Genomic DNA, 14,542 nt, shown 5'->3' with positions numbered 1-14,542 from the left:
CTAATCTTAGTTTGAGGTCACAGGACATGAATGCTGGTAATGTAATTTTCTCTGAAATGATGGAAACATGACTGTGTGTGTGTGTGTGTGTGTGTGAGAGAGAGAGAGACAACAGGAACTGTGTGAGCCAACATCAGCTCCATATCTCTGAGACATAATCAGCCTGAGCACAGAATTACATTATTTTTCACTTTATTTTACACATATATAAAAACATGTAGATGTACAGTTTATATTAAAAGGTGCGTCATTCACTGGTAATTACTTACCTGCATGTATAATAAAGGCGTGGCTAAAAAATCCTGTTTAAAATGAATTTTTGAAGAGAGGTGGTGGTGCTTCCTGTAGGGTTACATGTCCAGTGTAAAAGCAGAGTTGGTGTTGTTTATTCCATGATGATGATGATGATGATGTCATCTCTTCGGTTACAGTCAGTGGTTCAGCGTGCTGAGTCAGGTCCACATCTCCACAGAGCAGGAGATCAGAGAGATGCATGATGAGCAGGCCAATCCCCAGAATGCTGTGGTGAGTACTGTGAGGAAACAAAGCACTCTGGGAGATGGAGTGATAACAACATTTGGGGCATTTTATATATGCTTTGTGTTTAGAGAAACATTAATATTCTCCTCAAAGTGCAGCTGCTGTTTAATTTAGTTTGAACAGCTTATTATTACATTTTCTCCATTTCCACGTACATTTGTGCCTCCTTTAAATTCCAGCTGGAAATCACTACAGTACATGGAAGCTGCAGTAATGACACGGTTAACAGCTAATAAATGCAGAAAACCTGTTACTGTGTTTCCCACAGAACTGGATAAGAAGGGCAGAGAGTACCCAAATTAATCAATTCAAAAATTAGCAAATAGTTATAGATATATACTTTATGACAATCAATAACAGAGCAATAATCAGCTGCCTCTCTCAGTTCTGGAGAGAAACAGACCAACAGAAGTCCGTCCGACTCTGATATCGAGGATCCACAGCAGACACCCGGTCGGTGATTGGTCTGCTCGTGGACAAATAGCAGGCAGGAAGTAGCTTGCTGGTTAGCAGTAACTGAACTTTCAAAACACGAGCAAGGGATTTTTTTTTTTCCACAGATGAAAAATTAAAAATCATGAAAAAAATGCTAAAATACATACACCTGTATGGTCTCCCTGTGTAACATCTATGTGTGGGAAACACTGGAGGTGGCTATCCAATTCTGTGAACCTTAATATATAATCAGCAGTCATGCTTTACCCCCTTTTGTATTTTAAAATTTTATTGTAGCGCTTTGTTTTGAAGTGACAGGACACAGATGTGCTGAGACTGCCACGTGCTTTTTCACTGTTGTACCTGTGAGTGAGTGCGCTGCTGCTCTTATCCCCATGTGTGTGAGATAATTGGTTTCCACGGTGCAGACGAAGGTCAAGCTCATTATCCGCACCCTGAAACCTGTTTGTGAACCTCCCTCTGTCTCTCTGTGTGTCTCCTCAGGGAACCCTGGATGTGGGCATGATCGATTCAGTGTGTGCGTCAGATAATCCAGAGAGGTGAGGACCTGCAGCAAACCATATATTTTTATATAGATAGATAGATGGATAGATAGAGAAAACGAGTGAAGCCTGTTTCAATACTCAGGCTGCTGCATTTCTTCACATGGAGAAGTTTGTACATTAATACATTCTGGTCCTGTATTCTGCCAAAACGTCCAACATAGTATATAGTGGCATAGTGGCAGTGGCGCAGTGGGTAGGTGCTCGCCTCGCAGCCAGAAGGTTGCGCTACTACTAACAGTAGCGCCGGTCTCTGGCTGCATGACTGCAGATGCTCGTCTCTGGATGAGTGTGCACAATGAGTTGAATCTAACATTGTTTTCATCTGTTTGCTTTTTTTTTTTTTTTTTTGGCATTTTGCATAAAATTTGCAACAAAGTTGATCTGCAGAGTTGCAGAAGTCACAAGTTTAATTTGGCTCATAGATAATTCCTGCTTTATTGTATTTCAGTGGTAGCTTTAATTCATCTAGTTAATCTCTTTTAATCCACAAATTCCTCCCAGATGACTGAGCGCTATTATGGTGTTTGATTATCTCCACCTCCATTCTGGCTTCTTATTGTCTTTTCTGAACGGCGGCAGGCCAAACTCCTTCGTCATGATCACGGCGGACCGCGTGCTGCACTGCAACGCTGACACGCCTGAGGAGATGCACCACTGGATCACTCTGCTGCAGCGCTCCAAAGGAGACACCCGAGTCGACGGGCAGGAGTTCATCATCCGAGGTGACGACTTATTTCCTTATTGTGGACGTTTTTCCTTTTTAGTATTATTGATCTAAAAGTCATTTGTCCACAAATACAGGAGCAAAACGGTTTGTTGAAAAGGGTATCAAAAACATTTTCCAGTTATACCAACTCTGATAACCAAGCATCTGTATAATGTCAGATACCCTAATATCTCTCAGGTGCACAGCCCTGAGCACAGAAGCTCGATCCATCAACTGTTAGCGAGGAACACCCAATCAGAAGAAAGTTTGCTTAAAGACGGGCAGAAGAGAGAAAAGAGTTTATTTTTCATTCTGAATCATTCAAACTTCTCTTGATTAGTCTTTTTGTTGTTGGTGTGTAAAGATCCACAGGAAAAAAACAAATAAAATCAACAGAAAATATTAAAATAAAAGATAAAAATGGTGTTCTGTGGCATTTCCAAGTTTCATCACATTAACCTACAAAAAAAACACTTTAAACTGCAATAAAGGATTTCACACCGAGAGGATTTGACCTTTTCTGTATTTTTATGAATCTGAAAAGTTCAAACAGGAAACTGAAGAACACAAAATGTTAGCTAATAAATTTAAATATGATTTTTTTTTCTTCTCCACCAGGCTGGCTGCACAAAGAGATGAAGAACAGCACCAAAGTCTCACTGAAGCTGAAGAAGCGCTGGTTCCTGCTTACCCACAATTCCCTGGACTACTATAAGAGCTCAGAGCGTAACGCCCTGAAGCTGGGGACGCTGGTGCTGAACAGCCTCTGCTCAGTGGTTCAGCCGGACGAGAAGGTCTTCAAAGAGACCGGTAAGAAAAGAAAATGGCGAGAACTGCCAGCTGACTCGTTCCCCGGTAGCTTCAACTTCTGTCCGCTCCTCTTGTCGTGTCAGGATACTGGAACGTGATCGTGTACGGCCGTAAACACTCATACCGACTCTACTGCAAGCTGCTGACTGAAGCCACGCGCTGGGCCAACTCCATCCAGAACGTTATTGATACCAAAGCTCCCATCGACACGCCCACCCAGCAGCTCATCCAGGACATCAGGGTAGGAAACTGTAAAAGTGCCGTTCATGTAGCACAAAAAGACATCTGTGGTGTTTTTAATCAGCCTCAGATAATCAGAACTGTGCTAAAGTCAAGTTCTCCTGTTCCCTGCAGGAGAACTGTCTGAACTCTGAGGTCGTGGAGCAGATCTACAAGAGGAACCCCATCCTGCGCTTCAGTCACCATCCTCTGCATTCACCGCTGCTGCCGCTGCCCTACGGGGACATCCATCTCACCAGTGAGTCCCACTGATACAGAAACACCATTTTTAAACCTTTAATGTGTCTTACTTTTATTTTACTCAAGATATTAATGTGCCATAAATATCAACATGATCACAACTTCTTCCCTGCTCAGCTCCAAGAAGCAGAAGCTACACAACCTTGCAGGATGAGGCCCTCAAGGTGTTCAGCTCTCTGCAGCACCTGGAGGGTGTGGCTGACCCTGTGCCCATCATCCAGGGCATCCTGCAGACGGGCCAGGAGCTCAAACCGCTGCGAGATGAGCTCTACTGCCAGCTCGTCAAGCAGACCACACGGCCGCCGCAGCCCGGCAGTCCCGGGAACCTGTGCAACTGGAAGATCCTCGCCTGCATGTCCTGCACCTTCGTCCCGACAAGAAGCATCCTCAGATATCTCAAGTTCCACCTGAAGAGGTGGGCACCAGGCTACCAGGCGTGTTTATAGATGAATTATTGTTACTCTCTCACATTGACCACTTCCAAAATCGCTCTCTCCGCAGGACTCGTGAGCTCTTCCCCTGCTCCGAGATGGATCGTTACGCTGCCTTCACCCTCGACTCGCTGAGGAAGACTCGAGCCAGGGAGAACGTGCCATCTCAGGAGGAGATCCGCTGCATCGTGGCCCGACAGGACATGAGCACCACCGTCCACTGCCACGGAGGAGGCTCCTGCAAGATCACAATCAACTCACACACCACTGCAGGAGAGGTGGGTTCCTGGAAAACAGGTTTTGAGCCAAAACATTGTGATCGCTACTGCTTTTTCAGAAGGATGGGATTTAACTCGAGGTACTAAATGAATAGTGTACTTTTTACTCATCATTCAGAACAGCTTTTATTGTTGGTTACTTACATTAGGATTTAAGGACAGTTTAAAAGATGATGTGGTTGTACCGACATATTAAACAACTCAACAGTAAATGCAAGTAGAGTTTAAATGTTGGGCAACCAAATCACAACAACAGTTGCCTCTAGGTGCTTTACATTGTAGGTTTTTTCTCATCAGTGGTTTTACAGCCATTTGCATGTGTTTCTCTTGTCTCTCGTTCTGTGTGTCAGGTGGTGGAGAAACTGATCCGCGGTCTGGCCATGGAGGACAGCAGGAACATGTTTGCCCTGTTTGAACACAACGACACCACAGAGAAAGCCATCGAGAGCCGCACCGTGGTGGCTGACGTGCTCGCCAAGTTTGAAAAGTAAGCCCCACCATGTCTGTGTTCGAGTGTGAAGCAAATGTTTTTGTCTTCCAGCCAATGCTAACACACTTGCGTTGCGGTCTGCAGGCTTTCAGCGAGCGCAGATGAATGCAGCACCGGCTGGAAGTTTTACTTCAAACTCTACTGCTTCTTGGACACGGACAGCGTCCCCAAAGACAGCGTGGAGTTTGCCTTCATGTTTGAACAGGTCAGACTTGTGGCTCATTGCCTGGGGATGTGACTGGGAGTCTTTTGTAGCTGATGCTGACTGAATTTGGGAAGGTTTTTAGAGGAAATTTCACAAAAAAAAAAAAAAGCAGCTTAGATTTTAATATGTTAACTCTACGTTTCTCGGTGTGCACTCTTTAGGCCCATGAAGCTGTCATCCGTGGTCAGTATCCAGCTCCTGAGGAGACTCTTCAGTTCCTGGCTGCTCTGAGACTTCAGTACTTACTGGGTGACCAGAACTCCCAGTCCACCATCCCTGAAATGTCCCAGGTGTTCCCCATGTCTCGACTGCGTGCCCGGGTGCAGAACTCGGCTAAGACATTCGCTCCGGGCACCGGATCGGTGGCTGACCGCTCGGGCACGGTGGAGAGGAAACGCTCGAGTTTCCTGGAGGGAACACTGAGGCGGAGCTTCAGGAGCGGCTCGTTGAGTCGGCAGAAGCTGGAAGAGGAGAACAGCCTGGAGGCCTGGATGAGGGAGGAGGCAGCAGCGGTGAGAACCAGCGTGATGGACAAATGGAAGAAGCTGCAGGGGATGAACCAGGAGCAAGCTATGGTCAAATACATGGCACTGGTGAAGGAGTGGCAGGGATACGGATCTACTTTGTTTAATGTCGAGGTGAGGGCGGAAATCACTTTTCTGTTTAAATGAGTGGTTTGAAGTGGAATTCCAGCTGTTATCCATGAAAAAGGATGGCCGTGTTCCCAGGCTTGTCTATGGATGAAGGCAGTGATGTAGCAGAAGGTGGGAAACATGGAATTGGTTGGTCAACTTGAAGTCATCTGTTGCCAGTTCTTATTCATTTGATGCTTGTTGAACCTATAGGATAAGTAGCACATTGGGTGACTCACTTTGCATCATGCAAAAGTATATTCTTCATGTTCCCTGGTGATTTTAGAAGGCCTCATCACAAACATCTTAATCCCTGCTTGTTTTCTTATGTTAACAAAGTTCCCTGCGCCTTGTTTTCAGTGTCGTGACGGCATGTTCCCCTCTGAGCTGTGGCTGGGTGTGAGCCGGGAGGCCATATCGGTGTACAAACGAGGGGAGCCGTGGCCTCTGGAGGTGTTCCCATATGAGCAGATACTCTCCTTTGGAGCTCCGCTGCCCAACACCTACAAAATCACTGTGGAGGGCCGAGAGCTGGTCTTTGAAACCCAAATGGTCAGTAGACCCTCGCTCAGTCATAACTCTTGGTCTCGTCAAATGAAACACCAACATTTAATCCTCCTCCTCCTCTGCAGGTGATGGACATCGCCAAGCTGATGAAGGCCTACATCAGCATGATCGTCAAAAAGCGCTACAGCAACTGTCAGTCCGTCAGCAGCCATGGCAGCCACTGTAGCGCCTGGTGAACTCCGCCCTTTAACCCTTGACCCCGTAGCTACGTGCCAGAGTGCAGCTGGAGGGCCAAGCGTGGCCGTGCCGGCCGTCCATCCTCTGCACTCTCGAGCGTGTCCCGACAGACTGACTCTGAATGCTGGAGAGAAGAAGAAGAAACACAGAATGCTCTTAATGGAAAGTAGCTCAACTTATTTTGAACTGGTTTCTTTTCAAAACCCTAAACATCCACCCACCCCCCCACCCCCCGACACATCAGACATTAAAAAAAAAAAGAAACACAATCACTTCCAGGTGGAAGGACCAAACTTTAGCATCAGTGTGGATCCGCTCAGTTAAATCCTCCTAAAGTTAGTTTCACCAAATATGTAGGGAATGTGTAGGGACACTGCTGTGAAGCTTTCTTTAGCAAACTTTCTCTTCTCTACCCCCCCCCCCCCCCCCCCAAAAAAAAAAAAAAAAAAATTATAATAAGCTTGAAGGACTTAATTGTTGTGTCACATCCCACCTTTGTTTAGCCAGCTTCCTCTCTTTTTGAAGCTGGATGCTGTGTACAATCTTCACTTTAAAACAATCACGTTTTCTCATTAGTTCTCATCAAGTCAGATGCAACGTCTAAAAGGTGGATGTGTCTCGTTTTGGAAGGAAACAGTTCATTTTCTGTCTCTGTGGCCCTACGGGGACTCTGCTTACAGAAGGAGTCGATTTCTCACTGAGGTCGGTAAGTGTGACTGTGGGTGTGCGTGTAAATGTGAGAGGGAGTGTGTTATTAGAGACAAAAAGAAGAGTGTCTACAGGCTGTCCGAATGTATAAAAATATTAAAGGCAAAGATGATGGAGGAAAAAACTGCAGCCTACAAGCCTTTTCCTCTGCTTTGAGAAACTCTGGGACTTGACCTTTTCCTGTTCACTGTAAATAAGATGCAGCTGTACCTTTAAGTTTGTGACTCATTCTTTTGCTGATGATACGAAGTGCCTGTTCAAACTAAAGCAGGATGAAATCAGATCAGATTTTGTCTTTATCGTGCCACTCTCGTTCCTGTGTAACCAGAATCTGAACGGTGCTCCCACGTTTCCTTTTAACTGCCAATGTATTTGTGCACTGCAAACTCTGTCCAGCAATTCAAGTCATTCAAGCTGGACTCAAGAATGAAATCCAATTTTTTTTCTTCTTCGAATCGGTCAGTAGTTAGAAACTTTAAATGAATGAAAAGAAATTATTATATTAAAGATACTGATGTGAGATGACAGCCGGCAGCATCGACTAATAGAACCTTTAGATATATATCTATAGCTCTGTCTAGATAGAGAGAGATATAGTTGTATAAAATGTTGGCTAATCTGCCATAATTTCAGACAATCCTTTACATCTCTTTCTGATTCTTGTCGACCTCTGCTGGCAATACACGGGAACTACAACAGAAGCGTCCCCCTTAAAACCACATGGGCCAGACAGGTTTAACAGTGACGTGGTTCTTGAAATGTAAATCCATTTTTTATTATTAGGGTTTTGGGCCAAAAAGGGAAACGTTGTAAAAAAAAATAAAAAATAAAAAAAATTAAAAGGTGCCTCTACACAAAGCACTTACAAATGCACAGAAGCTGTTACATAATATCCTCTAAAACAACTGGACCTCCAACAGTGTAGAAATGATAAGAAGTCGTGATTGGATTTAAGTGTAATCTGTCAGATTGTAGTCTGAATGACTTGTTCAGCTGGACTGTTTGCAGTGTAACATTCCTAAAAACATTTCACTGGAGCTCCGCGGGCGGCAGATCCATCCAAAGATGTGTGTGCAGGTTTCCTCCACAGTGCCTTGTTGTATATTGTGTACACTTATTTTCCATGTGTGGGTTCTCTTTTTTTTTTTGGTATATGTGCAATGTTATATGTACTATAATCACACGGCTGTACATTTTATATTGTAAGTCTTTGCCTTCTATTTTCCTCCTGAATCCTGATCAGATGGCAGTTTTCTCAAGCTATCAAATCTTGTATTTTTCTCTACACAATCTGACCGTGGATCTTTGTTTTGTTTTTTCTATCTGTATTAGCTGTTATGTGTTGAACTGATGATTCTAACATTAAATGGTTACACTTTTGGTCTGAAGTGGCACTGACTGCTTTTTATTTTTCCTCTTTATTTTACGCTACCTTAAAAGAACAAACTTACTGTATTTGGGGGGTTTTACTCACTGTTTTCCTGTCATCTGTTCAGCTACAAGTGATTGTAGCTTTCTAAATTTTCAAACTGAGCACCAGAATGGGGAAGAAGGGTGAATTAAATGACTTTAAATGAGGCTGTGTTGATCTCAGATTTACTGAGTGGCCTGAAAAGAGAAAATACCCAGTGAGCAGCAGGTCTCTGAGTGTTGATGGCAAAGGTCGGAGGAAAATGGCCAGACTGCTTCCAGCTGATCAGAATGCAACAGTAACACAAATAACCACTCACTGCAAACCAAGAAGAGCCTCACAAAATGTCAAAGCTCGAAGGACATGGTGTCCGTCTAATTTTTGGTCATTTGTTTTCAAAACGGATATTATATATATTTTCATTTCATACTCCTAATCCATACAGTGTAAAACTAATTATATTTCTGTTTTCCCTGTGAGATCAAAACATAAATTCGCAAAGAATAGGAAACAGAAAAACGGACCGTCTTTTTATTTTTCTCAAACCGGAAGTTTAACACCGTACTCGAGGCAACTCAAGGCGCGTAAATACAACGCGCTCACTAATTTGACGCTCTTGTCAGGTTTTCAGAGCTGTTCGTTAGGCTAGAACCACATTCTGAGGTAACTGTAGAGATGCAGGAAGGGGACTGTCTCCAATCCCTGCGGTTATTTCGCATTGCTGTGGAGAAAAAAAGGGGTTCTCCCTGAGGAAACTTCCGGCCCCGCCCCCTACTTCCGGTCCGCGAATTGATGTCAAAAATAATATACAATTTGGCTCTTTAAGTTACTTTTTTGACATTTCGCTTAACCCCCTTAATTGGCGGGGAAGGCGAAATGTCAAAAAAGTAACTTAAAGAGCCAAATTGTATGTTATCAATTCGCGGACCGGAAGTAGGGGGCGGGGCCGGAAGCGGCCCGTGGGCTGCGAGTTTGACACCTGTGGCTTAAGTGGACTCTCTGACGCACATCTGCAGGTGGAGGTGTCAAAAGTCTAAGAGACAAAAACAACGCACTGCTCGATCTTGCCGTAACTTCACAACGATCGATGGGAAAGTTTCTCTGATGCCACAAAACACGTATTTCCGGTTTGAGAAAAATAAATAGGTCGTTTTTCTGTTTCCTATTCTTTGCGAGTTTATTCGATTTCAAATGGGAAAAAGAAATATAATTAGTTTTTCATTGTATGGATTTGGAGTATGAAATTAAAATGAAAAACGATCCGTTTTTCAGTATCCATTTTTAAAACGGTAAAACGAATGACCAAAAAGTACACAGACCATACACAAATGTTTCTACTTTTTTCAAGCTCCAGAGACAAATGTTTCTACACTTAGGTTTTAACACTTATTTCCCGAAATCAAACCAATTTGAACACAAATGAAACAACTGGTATATCTGTCACTTGCTCACTTCATGTGTGTGACTAAGCACACGTGAAATAAGCAAAAATATATACAATTTAGGCATCATTACTCAGGGGTCAAAGTCAGCCAGAAAGATCGAGAGCAGTGCTTTTAGTGCAGATGTCCAGTTCTGTACTTCTCCGTCTAGTTAGCGCTACAGAAGTAGTAGTTAAGTTTTAGGTCATTTCAAATGCAGTTGTTTCTAACAGCTTAAGAAATATCAGCAAACCCACAAACTGTTTCTGTGCAGATTGTGTCTGCTAGCTAAAGGTACACCTGTGGCTGTTCGTTCCCAGGCAGAGAAAAGTGTTAGCTTCACTGAGATGGAGACAGTTGTAAGAGAGACAGGACTGGAGAGGAAGGAAGAAAGGTAAGGAGGTAAGACTGCTCAGTAACATTTGAAAGACTGGAAATTTTAAAGCTAACTATGCTAACTGTGTTCACAGTAATGTAATATGTTGGACTGGTGCAGAGCAGCTGTTGTGTTCATGGTCAGTGTTAGGTTACATCACAGGTAGCACACATTTAAATTTAAGCTAATGAAGCTGATTAGATTCAACTAATTTTCCCAACAGGCCACATGATAAACTGGGTCTGTTGTGTAGGTCAGTTTCAATAAGTTTATAAAGAGATCTAATTTATGTGGAGCAGAATTGAGTTCAGTTTCTCGTGGCCCCTTGGGGTTAGAAATCAGCCATGTACCAGTTGTGTAAATCCACAAAGAACAGCAGCACAGCTCAGCTGATCGCAGCCTGTGCACAAAATCTACTGGAGCTCACAATAGAAATTATTGTGATTCTGTTCCCCAGGCTGCACCACTGCAAATGATCTTAAATTTCCCCCACCTGCCACTTTAACCCGACTGGTCTCATGTTGTGTGGAGGCAATGTCAACGATCTACAACTAGTGTGATCAGTGTTCCCAAGAGTGATTGCACATCCGTCCATGGCAGTAATGCTACCAGCCCATATATCATAATAAATAAAGTGTCTGTGGCAGCATTCAGAAGTATTTTTAAATTTGAACTCACCAACATTAAATGTTCTTCCATTTTTCCTTCCCTTGATCTTGATGTGAAAAGGCAACTGCTTTGACCACTGGGGTCTCCGGATAGTTCACTTCATCTTTCAGAAGGATGCCACACACACACACACACACACACACACACACACACATACACACACACAGGTACAGCCTCTGCAATGGTTTCACCGAGCTGACTGTGTAAGGTATATGAATCCAAATTCAGCCTTGAGGGGAGCAGAGAGCAGCCAAAATGAACTGGCATCCCACAGCGGTGATGTTCAGTCTGCATCCGGTCATATTCCTGCAGCCGATCCTTAAAACCAATTTGACATCAGGAAAATAACCCACACAGCTCTCTGTATATATAAATATTCTTTATACATTACATCCATATTACAGTCAAAACAAATAGAAATACAGCCAACAGCAAAAGTCACATTCAAGTCATTTCTGTGCTGCGCATTGTGACGTCAACACCCAGCCTCCTAAGGCACCAAAAAAATTAAATGACTCATAGGTCGAGACAGATTACCCCACAGCCCAAACACCACAGGGCTCATGGAAGCTCCAAAGAATGTTTTACAGACAGGGAAAAACACAACTTCCAATTACTATATTTATACTGGCACAAACCATCTGAGGATCAGTCCTTTGAGTCAAACACTCCCATGCTGAACAGATGTCCCTTTGCCAGCTTAGACCAACACTTGTAATGTTATGAATAAATTTTAAAAGGGGAAAAAATCATGTTGTAGCCCCATGTAATAATTTAAATTGTGTTTATGTACATTGGGTATCTCTCCCTTCCCTCCCTGAGGGTCCACCCATTTCTGTTTACCCATTATATTGAGCTGTATGTGGCACCTGGTGACTGGATGGGAGACTGATGGCAGGTCCTTTAAATTACAGCCTGACTAGGCCAGCCTCTCTCCTCCTCCTTACTGCTTCCCAATCAGACTGTGCCATACCATGCTAAGAAATGCTTAACATGGGAAACTATTTGTAGAGTAGCAGAATAGATATGTCTAAATATGATCTTAGACATTCAGTGCTGCAGGCTGAAGGGGTGGGAAGCCTTTTTTTTTTCTTTGGCCCCATGCACACCCTGATAATGTCTATATCAATAGATAAATAAATTTCTTCTGTCTGGAGTGCAATTTTGCTGTGGCACTAGTCCGTCCCTTGGAGTGGGAAAAATGCTTCTTTTCACCATTTGTGTTCTGCCCGTGTTTCTTCTGGGACTGGGTGTAACATAAGTAGGGCTCATCCAGGAGTCAGACTCTCGCCCACCAAAGCAAGAATCACAGCTTTGACCAACAGTCAGTATTTGCTGGATTATTTTTTTTTTTAAAACTAAAACTTCGATATCATTCTGACATCAGGTTTTTGTGCTCATTTGAAATCTGTCATCATTGCTGGATGCTTTTATCCCTGTCTGTCAAATCCTTTTATCTGTAGAAAACTGAGCAGGGCACATCGTCCTGAAGATACAAAGCTCAAAGATCCGGTTTGAAACTAAAAGCGATACAGCCTCCCTAAGTACAGCTCTGAGCCTAGAACAACTTAGTATTAGCATTCCTACAATGATGCATTAACAATACAGCATTTAACTATGCTTATTAATACATTGAACATTAGCATGCTTGGATGCTAACTTTAATCCAGTTCATGTGCCAATAGTAGCATGTTTTTGTGCTAACAGTAACATTTTAACACTGTTAGGAAACTCATTGGCAATTACTGCTGATTTTCAGTAGCTGCTAATGTGTCCAGGTGTAGCCGCCCCAGGGGAAAAAAAAAATGGAGTGAGGGTGATGCCTATATGGCTCCCGAGTTGGAAGACTTGCTTCTAGAAAGACTTTGATAAAATTCACTTTGCTTTAAGATTTACCACATCCTGACAATATCCAAGTAAGACTAATAAAAAATTTCCACACTAGAAATAAAGTGTTCTCTTCTTTCCTCGTTATTGTTTTCTGAAGTTTAATGAGTACTGCATCCTCACTGGGATGTTAGCATGGTTTTACCGTTAATAATTTGGTATCAGTTACAAGAACTAACACAGCTAAGCAAATAAGGTATCTGAGTTAGTGCTGATTTCAATATGAAGTTCACTGAAATAACTACCCCAGCTGAATCTGACTAAACTAAGAATAGAAATTTCAAGAATTACTAATTTATTATTGGAAATTGGCTTTTCCAACAAACAAGGTCTCCAATGTCCATATAATTATTACAGTTCCTTGCAGTTATGTATCAGTTCATATCTGTGAAATATATATATTTAATACTGTGCACAAGTCTTGACCCACCTTTCATTTTCTTTATATTTTGCTTCCAATGAGCCAGGCGTTCTTGAACTTGGAGGATCTTTGTTAGGTTTTTCTTTGGACATTGGCTGCTTTTTCACTAATTTTCAGTTCAGTCTCTGACCGCTTCCAGAGGAATGTTTTGTTGTTGTTGTTGTTGTTAAGCCACTTAGCACTGACATATAAATCATTCAAGCATAAAAAAGGCACCTAACTCAAGGGCTGAAACAGTGTCGTGTCTACACATAACAGAAAACCCAGCAATTTTAAATAGTATCATTAGGCACTTTGTTACTAGCAGCCTGTCTCAAGAACACATTTCTTTAGCCAAATCTACTAAAAATGCCCAAAATAACACATGACAAAACATAAAATCTTTGCACCAAGAAGTGCCAAGCCTAAAAATCTATCTACTGCAGATGAACGATATCCTTAAGGAACAAGAAAAGATTCAGCAAAGACCTGACAGAACTGAGAGATGCATCTGGCCCTCCAGTTGATCCGCCTACTGTTCACTGAAGTGTCATCAGAAATGGTCTCAGTGGAAGGGTGGTTGTCTTAAGGAAAGGAAACAGGGAGAAAGTGCACTAAAAGCATGCCTGGATAGAAAAACACACAATGGAAAACTGTCAGTCATGGACGGGCCTCCTCAGAACCCAGATCTCAGTATTATTGAAACAGTGTGTGATCATCTGGACAGAGACTAGAACAAAAGGCAGCCAACGTCCAAAGAAGAGTTTTGAATGTCCTTCAAGAAACCTGGAGAACTGTTCCTGAAGAACTTACAGGTTGTGTTGGAGAAGAAACGTGGTCATACCAAAGATTGACTTTCAAGCTGGTCAGAATTGTCCAAACTCAATTTTTTCCTTATATACTGTATTTCCATGTATGTTTGCTCATGTTTCAATAAATCACTGCATTGATTTTCCTTGCAAAACATAAAGCAATGAAGGGTGGCTTGAGCCTTTTTCCACAGTACCCTCTATATGCCATATATTTATTAAAGCAAAACTGACGGAATATAGTGCTATATTGGCCATGTACAGTATTCCTTAATACTGAAACAGGCAACCCTGTGATCCTAAACCATCACGAGATGTTTGACGTTGTGCCTTAGAGTTGTAAACTGGATTATCTTTCCCATCACTTCTTTCAATTCCACGTGACTCGAGTGCTGCACGGTGGTTTAAAAAACAACAACAAAAAAAAGATGGATATGATGGTGGTTCATGACTGTCACAAAATAAACAGTGTTACATCTCAGAGTAAAAATAAAGGCACCAACACAACAATGCGAGTTACTGAAGGTGTTGAGATTGGTTTGAG

General features: G+C 42.6%; 1 protein-coding gene across 1 annotated transcript in view; it reads left to right on the top strand.

Annotated features, from left to right (window-relative positions):
• The window catches only part of myo10 (myosin X), a 125,716-nt gene extending 119,176 nt beyond the window's left edge, over window positions 1-6,540 (top strand). The window contains exons 29-41 of the mRNA XM_030751891.1: window positions 432-525; window positions 1,480-1,535; window positions 2,121-2,263; window positions 2,866-3,057; window positions 3,141-3,298; window positions 3,412-3,535; window positions 3,655-3,952; window positions 4,039-4,246; window positions 4,597-4,733; window positions 4,821-4,941; window positions 5,103-5,579; window positions 5,934-6,125; window positions 6,206-6,540. Of these exons, the coding sequence (XP_030607751.1) occupies window positions 432-525; window positions 1,480-1,535; window positions 2,121-2,263; window positions 2,866-3,057; window positions 3,141-3,298; window positions 3,412-3,535; window positions 3,655-3,952; window positions 4,039-4,246; window positions 4,597-4,733; window positions 4,821-4,941; window positions 5,103-5,579; window positions 5,934-6,125; window positions 6,206-6,316 (2,311 nt within the window). The 3' untranslated portion in view covers window positions 6,317-6,540. The remainder of the gene's footprint in view (window positions 1-431; window positions 526-1,479; window positions 1,536-2,120; window positions 2,264-2,865; window positions 3,058-3,140; window positions 3,299-3,411; window positions 3,536-3,654; window positions 3,953-4,038; window positions 4,247-4,596; window positions 4,734-4,820; window positions 4,942-5,102; window positions 5,580-5,933; window positions 6,126-6,205) is intronic.
• Window positions 6,541-14,542: the final 8,002 nt, after the last annotated feature.

The sequence above is a fragment of the Archocentrus centrarchus genome, chromosome 17 (assembly GCF_007364275.1).
Source record: "Archocentrus centrarchus isolate MPI-CPG fArcCen1 chromosome 17, fArcCen1, whole genome shotgun sequence".
Classification (NCBI taxonomy): Eukaryota; Metazoa; Chordata; class Actinopteri; order Cichliformes; family Cichlidae; genus Archocentrus; species Archocentrus centrarchus.
This window is presented reverse-complemented; position numbering and strand designations above follow the sequence as displayed.